This window comes from Eutrigla gurnardus (assembly GCF_963514095.1).
Source record: "Eutrigla gurnardus genome assembly, chromosome: 12".
Lineage (NCBI taxonomy): Eukaryota > Metazoa > Chordata > Actinopteri > Perciformes > Triglidae > Eutrigla > Eutrigla gurnardus.
This window is the reverse complement of record NC_139926.1, coordinates 2294852-2314971: the sequence shown is the minus strand read 5'-3', so window position 1 is coordinate 2314971 and position 20120 is coordinate 2294852. Positions and strand designations below refer to the sequence as shown.

Sequence of the window (20120 nt, the reverse complement as noted above, 5' to 3'; positions counted from 1 at the left end):
CTGTGTGATGCTATCATGTCAATAAGGACCAAACTCTATGAGGAATGTTTCCAGTACCTTGTTGAATCTATGCCACGAAGGGTTAAGGCAGTTCTGAAGGCAACCCGGTACTAGCAAGGTGTACCTAATAAAGTGGCCAGTGAGTGTAGATCCCATCCAGGCTGGGAACACCTTGGGGTCCACCAGGAGGAGCTGGAAAGTGTTGCTGAGGAGAGGACCAACTGGAATGACCTCCTTGGCCTGATGCCCCACCGCAACCCGGGGACGGACAGATGGATGGATGTATTTTGCATCTTAGTTTCCATAAATCCCAAAATTAAGTCCCAAAATAGTGACAACTGTGTATCAAAGCTTGCCATAAGAAATTATCACTAATTTAATGGACTTAATTAATTAAATTAAAAGGACTTAACATATAAATCCATATAATTCTAAAAACAATGAGTCATTAAGAGAAGTGTCATTTGATTGTTTATAATAATAATAAATAATTTATTTTATTTATGGGAACCTTTTGAAACACATGAGTTCACCGTACAAACAAATAAAAACAATTAGAGCATCAATCAAACAGCGAGCACAACATAATACAAAGCCTTTAGTTTTGAACCAGTTGTAGTTTATGGATGGACTTGTCAGGTAAACCAAAAAGGAGAGAGTTACAGTAGTCCAACCGTGATGTGACCTGGATGTGAACTAGAATTTTAGCACTGTTGGGGGAGAGAGATGGCGGAAGGTGCATGTTACGTAGATGGAAGTATGCGGATCAAGTGACGACGTTGATGTGGGACTGGAATGATAGGGTGCAATCCAGGATGACACCCAGACTCTTAACCTGGGGAAAGGGGGAAGCCGATGAATTGTCATTGGAGATGGGAAAGGCATTTCTTTTAGAGAGGGTGGATTTGGTGTCAATAAGGAGGAGTTAGGTTTTGTCACTTTTGAGCTTGAGAAGGTTTTGGGAGAACCAGGATCTGGAGAGGGAGCGGGGGGAAGGGACATTGTGGGTATGTTGGACAGGTAGAGCTGGGTGTCATCTGCATAGCTATGGAACTGATTATATTTACGGCCAAGAGGGAGGAGGTAGATAATGAACAGGAGGGGTCCAAGGACAGAACCTTGGGGAATACCAGAGGAGAGGGGGAAGGAATGGGATCTGAATGTTGGACACATCTGTTTAAAAACCAGTTCATGTGACTTATTGTTTTTTGTCTTTCTTTGCTTTCTCTTTCTTTTCTTTGTCTCAGACATCCATCCATCACATAGAAGACATGCGCATCATGCCATCCTGCAGGCAGTCCTTCTCCTCTGCTCTCTTGAAACTCAAACCATCACTGCCCTCTTCAGGTGAAAAGAGGAACAGCCAAACATCAGATGAGAGCGATAGGGAGAGTGTTACTGAGGGCACAGTTTGGATCAGAGGAGGAGGTTATAAAATCCGAGTGGGCCATAACCTCGTCTCCTCCTCGTCTTCATCTTCTTCATCTTTGGCAGCTCCTTTATCCCCGGGGCCTGAACCGTCGATTTCAATGGACACACATTCCAATGCTGGATTGAACGACCTACTCAGCACACACACGGCCTCGCGCTGTGATTCTTTACTGCTGTCAGACACGGACAGACGGACTACAGGAGCAATCCATTCAAACGAGGAGGAGACGATGGTTGTGGTGAGAGAGGGGGGCAGCGAGGATGTGAACCTCCTCACATTAACCATCGGCAGGCTTGGGAAGTGGGAAGAGGCGGAGGAGGTGGAGAAATCACATTTTGACTCAGCAGAGGTGGAGTCTCTCTCTTCTTCAGAGGTGTACAACAGCACTCCATCACTGTCCTCACACATGAGGGATGGCGAGGAAGCAGCCATGGGAACAGTTTCCTGCTCTGTTGACGAAGAGGAGGAGGAGCCTTCTGGATACATGGAGCGTCCATGTGCAGATGTCACGCAGAACTTAGGATAGAAATATTGGGGGTTTCCAGTTGGAAGTCATCCAGTTGCAAGTGTTTTTTTGTTGTTGTTTTTTTTACAGTTTCATGATGTGTTAAAAACCAGTGTTACAAACATGATCTGTGAAGCCTGTAGCTGTACCCTAATTTAATTTTCATCAGTCCAGACACCTAAAACTGACATTCTGACGGCCAATTCCCATTACAGAATATAATCCTCTCACAAGCACAGTTTCACAAACTAAAACGACTGATTTATTTATAAAAAGTTTAGAACAAGGAGCCTCGTGCAAGAACCACTTGTACGAACATTTCTTCATAATTCTTCATAATTAGGGATTTAAGTGAAGTTGGCAAATATTCTCTGTAATGGTTCTGTCCTCTCGCTGCCTGTCCCATTAGTCCCCCTTTGATTTAGAAAGTGTTATTGCTTTCACATTACAGTGCTGTGATGATGACATGTTTGCAGCTATATTCATATTTTCTAGTGTTTAGACTTATTTAATGACTACCCAAACAGCTGCATCTGTGTGTGTGTGTTTCTGACAGCAGGACCAGAAGCTCACGGTGGGAAAGCCTGGAAGCCTCATGTGGCAATTGACTGGCGTTAATGATCCTGAACATCACATGTCACAAATGTTCAATTCAATTCAATTTTATTTATAGTGTCATATCACCATAGTCATCTCAGGACACTTAACACATTGAGCAGGACTAGAATATACTCAGGATTTTCAGAGTTAATACATTTTCAAAGTCCCAACATCACCAGCAGCAGAGTAACCGCGACAGTGGCGAGAAAAAAGTGCCTTAATAGGCTTTTAGGCAGAAATGTGGTGCAGCCCAGGCCCTTGGGTTCCAACTGCATTTGGTGTTGGTAGTATGGTAGTAGTAGCATTAACAGTAGTGGTAGTATTAACAGAAGCAAAGTATCAACAGTAGTAGTCCATGGCAGCAGGCACAGCCACGCCGAGATGGATCCATCCAACAATGTCGCTAGAGCAGAAAGCAGGAGTAGTTGAGCAGTCACACAGCGGGCAGGTGGAGCTACAATATGGTTTCCAACACCAGTTAGCAGTCTGCATCGGTCAGGACCTCAGTGGACTCTGCTGGACCAGAAAGCATTGCCAGAGTCCTGGTAGTAACAGTAGAGATGCCGATTTTAGTCAGTTACTTTAATCAATAGTCAGCCTCCTTAAAAATACTGGCGGTAAGAGTCAAACAAGACCACAGCGTCGGTGCAGTCCGGATCAGTTTCCACCACAGTCCAGGGAGACCTGCTAGACCAGGGACTCCGGGGGAACATACACAGAGAGAAATGTTGTGAACAGGTGGCACACGTTGAGTTATAATAAATAAAAAGTCTCTTTTTAAGAACACATCAACGAGCAAACCAAACAAGGAAACCGTAAGAGAGGCTTCGGATAAAGTACAATAATAAACAATAGTGTTCTTGCACAAGGCTCTACTGCCATGTACTTCCAGACAGAAACATAAATCTTCATATGCAGCTAAAAGGGCAGTTGAGTTCCAGCTTTGTTTACAGTCGGAGAATAAACGTCTGTATTTCTGATCTATTTGACAAGAACACACTAGCAGCTCATTCGACTGATGCTGGAAATAAAGGCACTTGTTTAATGAGTTGATCTTTAGGGCATTATGGAAATAATGGTCGGTTGTGAATTTCATGCAGAAGATATGTCCCAGGATTGTTTTTGTCTACTCCTGTTTCTGCCAAATGTAGAACATCACACCAACGTTACAGCTTTAGCAGTAAAAGTCAGCTGATGGAACAAGGAATCCTTCTCTACTGCTCTCGGTTTTTCACCTGTTTTATCTCAGTCTGTGTCGGGGAACAGAGAAAGGAGTCCAGCTAGAGAGAAAGCAGGTACACTTCACATGTTATCCATTGTATTGTGCTCAATATCATATCAGTAGTACAGAATGGCTTTTCAAACTGCTTTTTTATGTTCTTATCTGAGAATTCACTCCCTTCAGCTCTCAACACTGAGTATGCAATGATACTAGAGCTGAAACTATGAACTGCTTAATCACAATTCATTTGGATCTTTTTTTTACAAGAAAGCATCATGTTTGAACTGTGTGAAATATTAATGAATGACTTATATCTACAGTATATGGTTACATACATGCCCGTCATTTTACTGTATTTTTTTTTAACTTATCAGGATAGTAAACTAATGCATGTATTATTATGTATTATGTAATCTTATGTTTTATTGCAAGTTACAGTAGGCACATAACTTAATTTATATACAATCATTTTTTATACAATCTTGCCATTTCTATAACTTAGTGTCTCTGCTCAAGATTACTAATCCGTATCAGTGCCATACCCATGTACATTTCACAGTGAATAATGTTCCATTTCGGATAGAAGGTCACATTTTGTTGTTTGTATTATTGCAGTAAAGTTACCAAAGAACAGACAAAACGCATCAACACAATGACTACAAATAAACTCACACAGATCACAAACAAGGCAAGTTAAGTCGTGCTTGCCGCCTCCGGTGTGCACCGGTTTCTGTTCAGCGCTGGATTCAAGGGGCAAAATGCACGGGGAGGTACTTCTGGGGAAATAGAAACTCAGCCCTGCACATGATAACAGTGTTGCTTTCCCAACCCCCGCACCAACCACATGCTCCCTCCCATCCCCTCTATATGTTGTGTGCTGAACCAAGAACAAGCCTCATCTGGAGCAAGACGTTAAACTGCAAGGCCACAGCACGGTCCATGGATGGACGATGGGGCCGTCACTGCTGCTTCTCCTGCATTTGCACCTTGGTAACGCTCCCTGGGTCCAATGTTGGGAGGAAGTGGGGGGTTTATAGGGGGGATTTGTGTTACGAATGCATGTTGTTTATTTTAGAAGTGTTATGAAAGGGAAAGTGTGTGTGTGTGTGTGTGTGTGTAATCAGTAGATAGATAGGTATGTGTATATGAATGTTGGCAGTAGTAAATGTAACTAACTGTAATGATCTAACCCAGATGCAGAGCTACGTACAGGAAATGCTTTGTGATGTGTGCAGACTGTAGACGTATCCGTGTTGAGTTATAATCTCCACATGTTAGGAAATACCCAGCAATAAGTGAAACGTCTCATCTCTGTATTGTTGTCCTGTCGTCTTGTGCAGTGGTGTGTGTCTCCCTCTCCTCACCTTCCAGCGTCTCTATCTCCTCCTTCAACATGAAGCACACACTCAGCTTCCAGCCTGGCATCGAGAACCCATCCAACACCCATTACACTGTTCAAATCCTCCACCTCAGGTATTCAGTCACTTCCATTTCATTGATATAGCCAAGAATCACAAATGTACCCCACAGGGCTTTACAATCTGTACAACAAAGGACAAGCTCTGTCCCAGGATCTTCATATCGGAGAGGGAAAGACTAGATGCAATAGATGTCATGTGACATGTGACTAAACAACATAATAATTACAACATAGTCAATCCATATGACAGACAGGAAAGAGTGTATAGAATGTTCCCTGGTAGTCTATAGCAGGATAACTAAGTTATCAACGAGGAAAGTCTTAATCCTTCTCTTAAATGTGGCGAGGGTGCCTGACGCCCCGACTGAAACTGTTTCTCTTTTCCTAGTTTTGGTCAGTCCATATGCTCAGCATTGGATAACTGGAGAGTCTAAAGAGACTCCACATTTCATTGAATTCTCCTATTTTGTGGCAGTAAATAGAAACTGGATCTGTCCCCGCCAGGTGTAACATGTGCCACCTGCCCAAATCTCAGCCTGTAGCTTCACGTTCACAGCGAGCAGCATGTGGTTGCGCTGCGCGACTTGCCCAAGGGCTCCAGCGACCCTGAACAGGATAGGCGTTGACTGATAATGAATGGATAGAGTCGGTCAGGGTGTAGACCCCGTTTCTATGGGCTTTTGGCTTTGTGACTGCTCCAATGAAGCGTAGAAGACTGCAACACCTGCTCAATCTAATGCATCAAATAATGCGGCTCGGTCAGTGCCTCCAACTATAATGCTCTATGTTCCCCTCGAGCATCACTTTTGCACGCGCCAATCACTGTGTGTCAATATCCACTTGTTACATAAATGACATACATTACATTAAGTAAGGCAACAAATCCACTGAGTTAGATTTAGGAAAAGAGCTGTTGACGTTAACTTGAGCAACTAACTTGTGAGTAACAAACCAAACTAATGATCCACATAAGTGTCAACATTTCTTTTATTTTGACACAGTGGTCACATCGTGGGATGAATGGCGCTCTCCCAATCAGAGCAGTGAGGCAGAATGAGGACCTTTATTCAGGTCTTCATGTCTACTGAGACCAACAATGTCGAGATGATTGCCAGACACAAAGACTTGAAACAGTCTGCCTCTAAAGCTTTACTCCCTGTGGTTTGGCATCATTTCATGTAGACTCTGATGCTTATGATGAGTTATGAACATGAACAACAAACCGACCACCTGTTGGCTGTTTTCCAAACCTCAAACTGAACTGAGAGCTGTGCTTTGCTCAGCTTCAAAAAGATTCACAATAAACACTTGGTTTGATATTGTAACATGTAAGCTTTAGCTGACCAATGAGTCAAATTCATAAAAACATCTGCCGGTCTTACAGAGACACAGAATTTAGAAGCAGGTCTGTCTGCATTTCCTTGATGTTGTAAAAACACATATCAGAAGCAGTTAAACCTTCAATGTTCAGATCGATCTGATTGCAGATTTCTGAACCACATCACTCGTTGAGATGTTTGGGAAGTGAGAACTTTGATCTGGTGCTGAATGTGTTGTAAGGAACAACAGACTCCATGCCTTTGTCTCCTCAAGCCTAGATTACTGGATCTCCTTCTATTCTGGTTGAGGTCAGGGTTCAAACTGGTTCAAAACACACTAGAAAATATGACCATACCACACCCATTTTCAAATCTATTTGAAAATGTTGCTCATAACATTTAAAGCTAAACACGGTATGCTCCGGAATATATCTCTGATCTGCTCATAAATTTTCATATTAATCATTGTCTGATATATTTATGATTATGATGATTATGATGATGATGATGATGATTATTATTATTATTATTATTATTATTATTATTATTATTATTATTATTATTATTATTATTATTATGCCCACCACCTGCTGCGTTGTACAGCAGTTTCATTTTTGTTTCTGAAGCATTTCAAACCTTGTAAGGAAGCATTCTCATTTCTGGGTAACTGTTCTGGCAGCAGCATCATCAGTGTGACTTCCTTATCAGGATGATGCAGTTAGTTTCCTTCTAACTCAGCTGTGAATGTTGTCCATGGTGCTACGTTTTCCCCCCCTCCCTCTCTGCACCCGCGGTAGTGAAAAAGTCAGGATGACACATTATTACTGTGTTATTATCATCACTCTGTATTTCCTTTCACTCTGGAGGAAGAACTCGTGGAGACCGGTGGCTGCTTGCTTGGAGCTGAAGGCCGGACAGACGTGTAACCTGACCCGAGCCATCAAGGACCTGTTTGGTCACTACCAAGCCCGTGTGCAGGCCTTCACCCCCACCCAGACATCCAACTGGACGGTGTCTGGCTGGTTCCAGCCTCTGTCACACGGTAAGACACACACTTCTCCAACCTCAGTTGTTCTGGGTGCAAGGTGGTGATCTTCAATGGCAAACTATAAAATATGGAATATCCAATGTACTTTGTGGAAGAAAACTCTTCTTCAGGTCCAATTCTGTAGCTGGTTCAAATGAGGTTTAATCACTGACAGTGGAGAAAAGAAATTCACAGTGTATCCATGAAGATCCAGTCTCCTGAATGGCCTGGCCGAGTTGGATTTATACAGAACAGTCGAGAGAACAAAAGGGAAGGTGTCATGAGTGGATTTGCATTGAATCAACACATGTCTCTCTGCAGAGGAAGAGACATCTGTTGATATCTACAAGGTGTGACCGTTATCGGGAGAGCTAGACGATGTCACTACAGGGGTCACTCATCGGGCCTTGATCAATGTATTTGAGACAGAGACCATTCAGGAAGAGGGAATGATCAAAGAGTCTTTTCATCAAGACGGCAAGGGTTAACACAATGGAAAACAGCTCAGCAGGACATTTGATGTTTAGAGAGAAAGGAACATTATACCAAAACCAAATAAGAAATGTAAGGTAACACAATTTCTTCTACAACTTCTATTTCATCATGCTGGGAATGAAGTGAACATGGAACAGCTGTCCAACATATGAATCTATACTTGTGCAGGACAAGTGTTTTTCTTTTCTGTAAACTCTGATGTGATCATCTCTTCCCAGTGGACTGAGCGTGAGTGTGTCTCCCGTAGGTGTGTTGGGACCTCCTGATGTGTCCCTGTCCGGCTGTGGGGACTGTTTACTCCTGCAGCTCCGTGTTCCTACGCAGCTGAAGCACTTGTACAGAACAGTGCTCCTCCACGTGCGAAGGTCCAGGGATGGTGCGCAGGTATGTGTCTTTGTTATTTTGTACAAATAGTACAAAATAAAATTGTCTATTTAATACAACTAGTATTAAATAGACAACTGTATACAAGATGAGCGTTTTTTGTCCGTGACCGTACCCCGATGTGACAGCAGGGAAGGACAAGTGGAAGCGTTCACATCAAACGCACACGGTTTTCACCTCGCATTACTCCCACGACTTTGCTTGCGGGGCCATTTGTGTTTCTTCATGCCATTCACACTAGAGAGAAGGTGGGGCTTAATTCCATGTAGACACAGATAAGGTTTCATCCATCACGGCTGAAATCATCACTGTCGCTGCTTTGTACATTGTCTGAGTTCAAAGATTCCTTGCTTCAGAATGACATTGTTCTGGCTCACTGTCATGGCTTACAGAGCAGAACAACCCTCACTGATGTCTTTAATAACAGCACGTCTTCAAGTCTGCTGGTCTACACTGCTTGGAACCAGAGCACACCATTCTCACTGAAATGAGAATGACCTTGGTGTAAATGTGAGCCATGACGAGATATCTCCATCCTCATTCTTCCATGTTAGAGCATAGCTCCACCTTTGCGCAAAATTGAAATAGCTAAACTTCTGGATGTAGTTATTGTGATGTTGGGGAGCAAACGGAACACTGTGGTGTCAAACGCTTTCAACTTTTAAGTTCGTAGAGCCTTTTTTTCCCAGAAACCCCGTTGCTTCCTGTCAGTGAGGGTATAGCTGCTCCTTCCCCTTGTGGGGCTTTGCATGTGGCTGTTTTTGTTTCAGTCCTCAAAGATATCTTGAAGCTTTGCAACAGAACATTCTAGCATGTCATATTCCTTTCTTTATAGCTTCTGTTGATATTTTGCTGACAATACTGCATGTGAAGCTGTGATTTTGGCAAATCTTCAAAATGTAATAATAATAATAATTTATGACCCAGTATCGATGCGTGATTTCACGTGATTTGACTTTAGGACATAATGGAGCTGACGTTGGCGCGTGCTGTCTAAGTGCAAAATGAAGAACAGAATCTCTGTTCTGTCAACAGCTGGCTCGATTGTTTCCAAAGACACATCAGACAAACGTTATTAGCATGTGGGTCTCCTCCTGTTGTAAACAACCTCCTCTCTACAAAACAAATGATGCGTTCAGGGCTTCAACCCTCCCTGGTTCTGTCTTCATTATCCGTCTCCATCAATGCAGCACACACATTTGATCGAGACTCTCTGTGTATGTTATGTATTGGCGGTGGTCAGTGGTGTTTGTTGGGGGGGCAATAATCCAGTAACATTACTCAATTTTACATACTAATGTGCTATTTCACATGGCCTACACAGTTAAACACAGGTGATATCTGACAGCACACACACCCGTTCCCCCCAGCTTGTTGTGAACCTGCTCAAAGCCTTCTTTCATGTGTCCTCTTGCTACTTTCATGCTTGTGATCCGCTCAGAAAGATGTGTCTGTTGTGGAGCAGGATCATCAACACACGGTAAACTTCTCTAACAAGCTAGCAGTTAGACATTTATTTCCTAGAGAACCACACCATGTTCAATGTGATGATTTCTACCAGCAGTTTGGTTTATAACGATATCCTGCAGCTGCATCTTTTTCATTTTTTTTATTTAAATTTAACGTTTTCATCAAGGGCAGACATTAGAAATGCCATAGAAGATGTTTAAATCGTTTGTTTGGGACACAATAAGGGTGTTTTCACACTTGGGGCCCTAGTTTCGTAGACAGTCAGCACGTAGCGCACCTGCGCCACGCCGACAGGGTGTGTCCGCCTGGACTTTGCAAGTTTCGTGCACTGTGCAGGCTAGCGCAGGCACGCCTCCCGTCTCGCCCACCCGCGCAAGTGGGAAAGAGGGAGGAGAAGAAGGCCTGAAGGTCCGTGTCCACAGGGGCGATTTTAAACGCGTGTGGACGCGCCGCTTCCCAGTATTGCACGCTTGGCGGGCTGCCACTAGAGGATGATTGACAGGCGCTCTCCTTTAAACAACACATTTTTGCGAGCGTTCGCGAGCGTTCCCGAGGCAGCGAGTCGAGTCTGATTAGCATAAAGTAGATTCGACTTCAACTTTAGGCAAATGAGGAGCGGCCAACTCGCGCGCCGTCTCTCGACATTCGCCGCGACGCTACCAGAATGCAATGCACGGCTTTTCACATAGACAATGAATGGGACGCGAGGAAACACCGCTGCCTGTGGACACGCACCTTGAGTGGGAGACGAGGAGGAGACGAGGCGTGGACTGGGATTAATACAGCCGATTCAGATCTTCACCAATCAAATGAGCTCCTCTCCTCTCCTTTAATGCGTTTGGGGAGGTTCAGTGCAAGTTCCGTCACTTGACAACCCGATGACAGAAGCAGCGCTGCCGCTCCCACCACGCGCATCACGCGCTGTGCGCGCGTATCATAATGGGCGCGTTTCGGATCGCATGCATTTGCGCCGATGCATGCACGAGACTTGAGAGGATCCGCCGGAACTCGTCATAAACACGCCAAGTTCTCACCACGTCAAGTCGGACACAGGTGCACTTCACGGGCTTTTTTAATTTTTTTTTTTATTTAAACTTTATTAATAATTGTATACATAACAAAAACTATCGCGCCAGGGGAAACTTCACGGACTTTGCACAAAGAATATGGCCTGCCCAGTGGCGCTGGCTTTCTTCGTCGCTGACGAACTCGAGCCGAGGCATTTGAAGTCCCGTTGTTGACGGAGGCTGAGGAATTTTCTCACGTGGGAAATACCACGTGATAATTCTAACCAACTAGGGCAACGTTGAGGGGAGTGTCTTATGTCCGCACTTATTTCAGACCATCTGCAGAGAAAAGCATGCGAAGGGAGGTACCTGGAGATACCGCGAGTTTTTAAAGTCATGTGACATGTCGCAAAGGGAAGTTATCACCAGCATTTCTGACGTTTTTTTCCCAGAATGCCTTGTTTTGCGAGGCAAATGCATGCGCATGCTTGATTCGAAACAAGCCTAATAATAACAATGCCCATATTATAAAAAACAGGAGAGAGAGAGGGAGATGGGAGAGGCTGAGTTTTCGTTACGCGTGCCATCCGCCTTTGATCTGACGGGACAATCTATATAGATATAAATTCACGTGTTGATTCAATTAGTTGCATTAAATAGTGTTTGTTGTGATTATTTATTGCATTTAAATGTGCCTGGAACTGTGGAAACCTGCCTGTGAGGTCTCGGTGACGTGTGCCCACTGCCGCAGGTCAGCCAAACTTCCACTCCGCCAGCTGTGATTCGCCTTGAATGAATGGACTTTATTTGCGCTTTTCGCCTTGCGCCGAGAGTAGACTAGGTTGGAGCTGGCGGGCTTTCAGCGCAGTCTCGGCGAGGCTTTTTGCCATGAAACTCCCGCTACGCCAAGCTGAATCTGTGACGCCTCCCCCTGCTGCGCCGCCACACCCATCTTGGCGCAGGCGATCCACCAAACTGCCAAACTGACCTTGCAAGGCTGCGCGGGTCGAAACTTGCATTACGCCGGCTGCGCCACGAAACTAGGGCCCATAGTGTTGCCATATCCTTTTTGCTGCTGTCATTTCCCCGCTGTGGGACTAACAAAGGATTATCTTTTCTTTTCTGATCTTCAAGAAGGACTGAGATCAATCCCACTATTGCTTGATCATCACAAGCCTTTCAGTAGCTGCACACTCAAAGTCACCAGTCATATTTCTTGAGAAGCATATGCAAATGATTTCTAGTTATTGGGTTAAGTTTCATGTTTCTAGCTTGTTCCAGCTCATGGGAATTCCAGCTGAGGCAGCAGACAACAAACAGTACGTAAGGCAGCGATGTCAGGGCTTCTTCAGCAGGCTGCTTGACGTAGCTGCACATGTCGGAGACATTATTTCCTGTGTGGGGCTGGAAATTACGCAATTGTCAACACTTCCTGTACTCCACCGGCACTGGAGCTCGAGGGCTACAACAGTTCATTTGATCATCAATCAGTTGCCAGAAGGGGCAGAGGCAAACACACAATGACAGGTTGAAGTTGAATACAAACCTAACAGATGAAAGAAATCTCTTCCATCTGTTTTCTTTACGTTCTGTGAAGCATCACTGTAGCGGCGGCCCAGCCTGTGTCCCTGGTCCAGCTGGTTTCAAGCTAACACTACAGTCATATGTACAGCAGGTCCGAAAGCGGGTTTCACAAATACAATTTATTTACATAGCACATTTCAACCAGGCATTGAAAGTGCTTTACATACAACATCAAACGACAAAATGCAAATGAAAAAAAAAAGGATTAAATGGAATTAAAACGTAATTTAAGAGCCGACAGAATAGGCTAAAATAGAATAAGACACATAAAATACAGGGGTAAATATTATTTTATAATTTGATTAATTTAGGTCCATGTTTCAAATACTGTTTTACATTGTATATTTTGTGGGCATCTAAATTCAGACATGTATGAGGAGTAAAAATGACTGAAAATGAAACAAAGTACAGATACAAGTACACCATGAATGAGTTTGTGTTTAATCAAAGGCCACACTTTTGGTCCAGAAAAGTAGCAAAACTGTACACGGCGAGGAAGAGTTGATGGTGGCCCAGCAGGGCCCCAAGCCCTCTAGAAATATGCCAGATATAAATATTGCCAAAGGTATTCACTCACCCATCCAAATAATATAAATCAGGTGTTCCAATCACTTCCATTGCCACAGGTGTATAAAAGCAGCACCTAGGCATGCAGACTGTTTCTACAAACATGTGTGAAAGAAAAGGTCGCTCTCAGGAGCTCAGTGAATTCCAGCGTGGTACTGTGATAGGATGCCACCTGTGCAACAAGCCGTGAAAAGGGTCGGGTGTGTATCGGTTCTGTTACCCCTGACCCGCCCCTCTAGTCTGGTTCCTCCCACTTTACTTTGTGCAGAAGTGTCTACCCAGAGAGCTGGGGGTCTTTCCGTCGCAGGAAACCCCGTTCAATCAGAAGGTTCCTTCATGTGGCATTGGGGTGGCACAGAGGGAGATGATGGAAGCAGATTTGGGCCTGGTTCAGGGAAGCAAAAGTGGATCTATTCGCCAACCGACACAACATCCCGTCACAAATGTAAAACTGCAGAGGATACACATTATTAATCAGTGACAAATATTCATGTGTGAGTTTGAAAAGAGACAGCATGCAGTAGAACTCATAACTGTTTTCCATCTTAATGCCCTTTATCACCTGGTTTGTCTGTTGTGTTGCAGTTCAGTCTGAGTCTGCCGTACAAAGAGGAGAATGTGATCAGGTACCTGCAGCCGGGTGTGGAGTACTGTGTGACCGTCACCGCGACATCACTCTTCAACTCCAGCCCCGTCGCCAGTAAACCTTACTGTGCCTTCAGCAGCCCTGCATCCAGAAGCTCACGTACGTGTTGTTTTAATGTCACACTCAGCATTCATATGAATACGATAAGCAGATTAGCACATTAGAATAATATACTTTCACGTTGTAATGGCATATTTTTCTTTTCATGATGACATACCCAATTATTCAGGTTCAACACCTCTCTAGTCACATGAGCTGTTAGTCGCTGAGGGATATACTCAACAAGCACACATTTGTGCACTTGAATGATATTCTGAGTTTGCAGGTCTGGGATGGAGGAGCATGCGCATCAGGTCCAGGCAGTCCTCCAGCACTGTCTAGGGAAGTCTCTTTTCATCGAGGCTGAAAAGGGCTCACTCCGCCTCAGTCGATAGAGACTATGGGGGAGTTTCGATTTACTGACAGGTCTTCTAAAAGCTGAAGCTTGTCCAGTTGACTATGATAAAGCTTTCAAAGATTCTTCAGCTGTAAACCTTTCATATCTATTGCAATTTTCCTACTTTTTCTTTATTTCACCATCGTAGTCTCAACATACTGTGCTGAATTTGCTAAATAGTCAGGCACATTGATGGCTCATTGTTTTGACAAGTGATTGGATTTCTGACATGAGATGTGTGTATTTCAAACAACCACATGTTTTAACCTGATATATGTTGCTGTCCTCCTGTTTCACAGTGTATGTGGTCTTCAGCCTGCTGGGTGTGTTCTGTGCACTGGGGTTTCCCCTCATTGGACTGGTGGTCTATGGACGTCCACTGAGCTTTAAATTAAGACAACGCCTACCCAGAACTCTGGTAATGGATCCAAATGTGTGTTGTTCATCTCCATCTTCAAGCTTTCACTCAAAACAGAGGGAATGTGCCTCTGTTGTCCAGACGATGATACATGTGATCAGTCAGTTGGTTTCTATAACGGAGCCAATTAAGTTCATACTTTGATTATTAGGGAGATATACTGTACATCTTAACAATCTTACTGGTGGTTCATTAGCTGATACTTGTGTATTTCTTCCCAGAATGCAGCAGGGTGAAAAGACCTCGGATAGGTTTTGTCTTTAAGTATCTTGCTCTTTGCAGGAACCTCTTGTCACCACTATCACTGATGCTAGTAGATGGGTACCAATGATGTGGTTTGTGGAGTCCTCCTGTTCTGCGCTGTGAAGCTCACCTGCCCGTTTTGTAATGTTTCCAGTCAGGATGCTTTCTATCACCCCTCGGTAAAACCTGGGTCACCTGGTAATGGGTTTATATTCTAGTGATTCGATTCCATGTTACAGGAGTGGGGTCGCTGATCATGATGGGTGGATCTTTGATTTGGAAGGTATGATTGAATTGCTTCATGACTGGCGAACCGAAGAGAAGAATGAGTATTCTCTTGCAATTATTGGCAAGACCAAAACCACTCATGAACTGTTTCATTGTTTCTGTGGACTACCAGGTACGCTTAGTATTTGAAATGTTTGAGATGGGTTAATATTCCAAAGTCATGCAGGGTGATTGATGAGTCTATATTGCCTGAAGGTTTAAATGTAAGTGTGAGAGGAAAACAGCAGCAACAAAACACCAGTGAATGCTCTGAGCAGATAATATGGCCGACGTCCTGATATAAAAAAAATTGACATAAATATTGTCCATCAACTTTGACTAAGTTTGACCACTGAGAATGAATGATGTAAACAGAGTCCGAGAGTTTCCTGTTGCTGGTTTAGCACTAGAGTCTTTTTCATCCATTTTATTCTCCAGAGACTGGACAGTAGCTCAGAGCAGGCTTGGAAGTGGAATATCCTTGGGTCCCAGCTCCTTAGCTCTTAACCCAGCTCTCTTTCCTCTTTTCCTGGGGTGGTCACTTCTCTTTTGAAGGAGTTTGGTGTGACTGGTCTGGTGGGCTGCAGATTTTGTGGGTAGTGATAATCTAAAAATCGAAATGCACTTAATCCAATCCTTGTACTTTCTTTTAGGATGTTAATGAGCTTATTTTTTCATAAATGTAGCAAACTATAGGAGCTACCAGCCGCCACATCTGCATGTGCAGCTGTTGCTGTAAACAAAGGGGTAAAGTGTACGTAAGGAAGCTTGCTCTTGTCTTCTTCCGCTGCACTGTAGAACTTCCGTCCGGGCCATGCACGGGTACGCAATGTGGACATGACGTAGGCCATGATCGATAGGCCGTCGTTACCTCTCTGTGTTCAACTCGGATCTCCCCCCCAATATCGCTTTATGACTGAAAATACCGTTGATGACTGTGTCGGACACAGCAGGGTCTTCTTCTGACTTCTGGGGTCGGGCTTGGACTTCAGACTCGTGGTGTGAGCGGTACCGGAGCGGAACTGGATCGGCCCTTTTATCATAATAATGCCACTCTGACCCAACTTGTCAGTAAAGTTTCAGTCATGTTCTCTGTGTTGTTCTCTCATGTGATGACTCTGAGACTTCTTGGAATCTACGTAAAGCCATGCGTGTGTCGTATTACAACTTAATGACGTATTTACAAGAGGCAATCCTTGGTGAAAACCAGCAGGGGACAGCGGAGAGGGGACCATCGTGCTGAGGCACGGTACGGATCAAATGGCCCTAGTATGAGTGCAGAAAGAAAGAAAAACATCACTGTGCCACATTATGGTAAATTATGGTCACATTATGGTAAATAGCACTTTTCCAGCTAACTAGCTACTCAAGGCACTTCACACACACATGTATACACTGATGGCAGAGGAGCCGCCTGCACATCAGGATCTAACTCATTCACACGCCAATGGCACAGCATCAGGGGCAATTGGGGGTTCAGTATCTTGCCCAAGGACACACTTCAACATGCAGACTGGAGGGGCCGGGATTCAAACCGCCAATCTGCTGATTGAAGGACAACTCGCTCTACCTCTCACGCCACAGCCGCCCCACATTATTGCACTGGGTGACTTTTTGCACCGTCCTGCTGCCCAACACACTCACTAGATACAAATGTGTATTATTCCCCAGCTAAAAATAATCCCCAACATATCGCCACACCATTTCCTACTTTTTCACGAGCATTTACCATAACTACAATGACCAGCTGTTTAAGAAAATTGGTAAATCTTAATTTATAATAAAACTATACATCTGTGAGGCGTTTTTAAATAACTGTCTCCAGTAGGAACCACTGAACTAACAAGACAAACACATGTGCAACTAAACAACTCAAAGGCATGCATGTGCACAAGTTATCTTCTTGCTGTGGTGGTTTTAGTGGATCAGCACCATGTCTCTGACACTGTCTCTTTTATCTCCAGTTATACATCATCCTCCAATGCAAGAATCGTGGAAGTTCTCCAATTGTACTCTCGGATCAGATCTCGTCCGGGCAGCAACATAAAGCAGGCTCTGCTGACCTCCTGTGACTGCCAAGAGGCCTGTTCAGTCACTGAGATGAAATCTGAGGATTCATATGTCTAAATTGGAAGGACGGGATGTGGGATAGAGACCAGAAGAGCACATCTGTTTTACTATCAGAGTGAGATATTTTTGTAAACTGTTATAATCCTGTTTTTATGCCAATATGTGTTTTTTCTTTTGACTCTTCTTGATCAAATTTTGAAATTCCTTCATTGATCTATGAAACTCGACCTGAGCATCCAGGTCATATAGGAATAAGCATACCAAATCAGCATGATTCATACATTAGTTTGATTAGTATGTTTTACTGCTTTAAAAGAGTAGCCTATCTTATCTTATCTTACCTAAATGCTGCCATCTTTTACCTTTGTTGCTAATCTTAATGAAAACTTTTTTAGGTCTTTCCCTATTCATGAAGCTAGTGCAATCTTTAAAATGGTGCACCACCCATATGTGTGCAAGATATCAAAAACATTGAGTCGATAAAGCATGGTTTGGAGAGGAGTTGTGCAACTGTTACAACTTAAAGGTACAATATGTAAGAAATCTAAAGCAACTGGCCGTAAAATCATCCTAATATGTCATAGAGACTCAGGAATAATGATCATATAACATACTGAAATCACCAACAACAACAGTACAGCCAAAATATTCGCATTTAAAAAAATCTTTTGCGGACCGCAAATCATGTTTATGTTTAAAAACATGTTTTGGCACGTGGCGCCACCCACTGGCGTCTACAAATCATTGCAGTCAGTAGAGTCTCAGCTGCCGAGCAACCACGGGTTGCCAGTTTCGACTGAGTTACAATGGCGGAGGCAACGAAACCCAAAAGAGCTCGTTATGATCCACAAAAACGCCAAGATAAAAACCGAGGCAAAGCGAGGGTCTATAGGGATGCATTTGAACGGTGGAGACAGTTGAAAGCTGAGAGGAATTTGAAATCGGATGCAGAATTGGCGACACTTCTCCTAGACATGTAAGTTGAGCTTGGCTAACTAAGTTAGCATCATAGCTTGACGGGGATGGACATTTTGAATACTTTGAACTGTCGAGTAACAACGTTATTCATTTCGATCATAGAAACAAACGTTAGTAGCATAGACGTCGGAACTAGGGGTGCGGGGGGGTGTCCGCCCCCCATCAGCCTCCCCGCGGCATCCGAACGCTCTTTCCCAGCCTTGCGCAGGTTGAAAACCTGGCTGCGCAACACTAGGAAGCAGGAAAGACTTACGCATTACGCTGATCATAACTCTACACTATGTTAATTAATCGCTGTTGTTAGCAGGCTCCTTGAGCTGGACACCGACTCACGGAGCGGCTCCCGGTCGGTCAGAGCGCAGCCGACCCCGGCAGTCACCAAGGATCAACAGCTGAGTGGCGGCGGCGAAGAGGCGGAGGCTCCGCTTTTATGTCCGCGTCAGTAGGTTTACTTCAAAACGCGAGCGTCAGACGCTGTCAGAGCGTTTATGAACAGTGTTTTAGAGCTCCCCCTAAATGTCTCAAAGTAGGCTTACAGGTAATTTTGCGGCATAACACAGCGCCTTCCGGGTAAAAAAGACGTACGGCAAAATCTGGAATGAAAAATGGCACTGTTATTTCATCCCATTGATAAACACAATATCTAATATCAGTTAACGAGTCGTTTTCCGTTTTTAAAACGAATAACGGGATACGAGTCATTTTTCCGATTTTCGTTCTTTTATTTTGAAGCGAAAAACAGGAAACGACTCGTTATCCGGCCGCCGTCCAGCTTGCTGACGGAGGATACGCCAACAGCTATGGCAACCTCGAGTCTGGAGGGGAAGGGGCGGAGGGGGAGGCGGATACGACTCGCCGCAGTGTTTTGAATTTGAGTGTCGTACCGTTTTTGGCCACATTCTTACATATGGTGCCTTTAAAAAAAAAATTTAAGGCTCATACGTGTATTTTGATTTTCTACTAAAATATGTTTAAGCGCTGTAATGTAATTTTTTTTCCAAAACATGGATTGCCATTTAAGCCAAATATTAAATGAATACATATACCTGTAAAATGAATCTTGAAATAAATAAATGTAAATATAAATGCATTACATATTTATTTCATGGGACTTTTATTTCACAGCTCTTTATATTTCCATCTTTTATATTCAAAAGAATGGGGCGTTATCTCACCAATTCATACCAAATTAACAGGACCAGAACATTACTTGCTCAGTTTCACACTGTCAGGGTCCGATCTGTCACAGCTGCCCAATCCATTCTATACATTTGGTCTGGAGAAAGGAAGGAAGCTGCTTTGTCTCTTGTTGGTAAGTCAGAAACTAATTGTAGATTTGGGTTTAGGCATTGTGTGTGTAAAGCTAGTGGTAACATTTAGTCTAGTATTGATAGCTTGTTGTTGAACTTCTTGTGAAGCTGTCTATGGTAAGTGAGCAATCAGCTTGTTTGAGCCAGCTCACCTGTAGTGAATAGACTTGATTAGAGGGAAGGAGGAGCCACAGTCAGTACTTGCGGTAAATTGAGCACTTAAAAGGCTGTCACTACAGCGTCGGGCCATCAGAACGAAGACAACTGAACAAAGACAGCTGAACAAAGACACAGGGAGTCTATCTGTGGGAGTCCATCGAGATAGGTATAACATCTCAACCCCCCCCTCCTCGCAGCCATGTGTCTTATCCCAGTCAGGACATCGCACTGGAGAAGATTTTACCGAAGTCCCTTCATTCGAGGCTGTAACCCATCCAATCTCTGCTACCCACCAATCTCCACCGGTAAGGAACTTGAGGTACTAGGGGGGCTGTGGAACTGCCAGTCTGCAGTCAAGAAGGCGGACACCATCTCAGCCTATGCCTCCCTGCAGACTCTCCACGTCCTGGCCCTCACAGAGACCTGAGCTGCGTTTCAATAACGGTTTGAGTCGCCCTCGCTCACTTGCCCTAAGCACTTGCCCTCGGGGGAATCCCCGCCGCCATCTTAAGGGCTGAACAACGATAGTCACTTCAGAGCTGTATATCACCCACAATGCAT

General features: G+C 44.0%; 3 protein-coding genes across 7 annotated transcripts in view; all 3 read left to right on the top strand.

Annotated features, from left to right (window-relative positions):
- The window catches only part of LOC311021604 (uncharacterized protein), a 34270-nt gene extending 29921 nt beyond the window's left edge, over positions 1-4349 (top strand). Inside the window, exon 8 of the mRNA XM_084022260.1 lies at positions 1248-4349. Coding sequence (XP_083878386.1) covers positions 1248-1958 — 711 coding nt within the window. The 3' untranslated portion in view covers positions 1959-4349. The remainder of the gene's footprint in view (positions 1-1247) is intronic.
- LOC311021618 (exosomal polycystin-1-interacting protein-like) overlaps positions 1-20120 on the top strand; it is a 178053-nt gene that overhangs the window by 101489 nt on the left and 56444 nt on the right. The gene's annotated exons all lie outside the window — the stretch shown is intronic.
- Positions 4490-19183, top strand: LOC311021613 (interferon alpha/beta receptor 2-like). Of its 5 annotated transcripts, XM_084022279.1 has the most exons (7): positions 4490-4749; positions 5100-5232; positions 7369-7540; positions 8268-8404; positions 13618-13777; positions 14414-14532; positions 17007-19183. In XM_084022279.1, the coding sequence occupies exons 1-7, from the start codon at positions 4703-4705 to the stop codon at positions 17112-17114; spliced, it is 876 nt and encodes a 291-aa protein (XP_083878405.1). In that variant the 5' UTR covers positions 4490-4702; the 3' UTR covers positions 17115-19183. The 5 variants fall into 5 exon arrangements, with proteins under 5 accessions (XP_083878405.1, XP_083878406.1, XP_083878403.1 ...); XM_084022280.1 differs by having other exon boundaries at positions 5159-5232; positions 14414-19183; XM_084022277.1 differs by having other exon boundaries at positions 14414-19183.

Coding starts and splice junctions, on each gene's coding strand:
- LOC311021613 (XM_084022277.1), top strand. CDS start 4,703: ATGGACGATGGGGCCGTCACTGCTGCTTCTCCTGCATTTGCACCTTG. Junction 5,233..7,368: donor GTTCAAATCCTCCACCTCAG/GTATTCAGTCAC, acceptor CTCTGGAGGAAG/AACTCGTGGAGACCGGTGGC. Junction 13,778..14,413: donor CCCTGCATCCAGAAGCTCAC/GTACGTGTTGTT, acceptor CCTGTTTCACAG/TGTATGTGGTCTTCAGCCTG.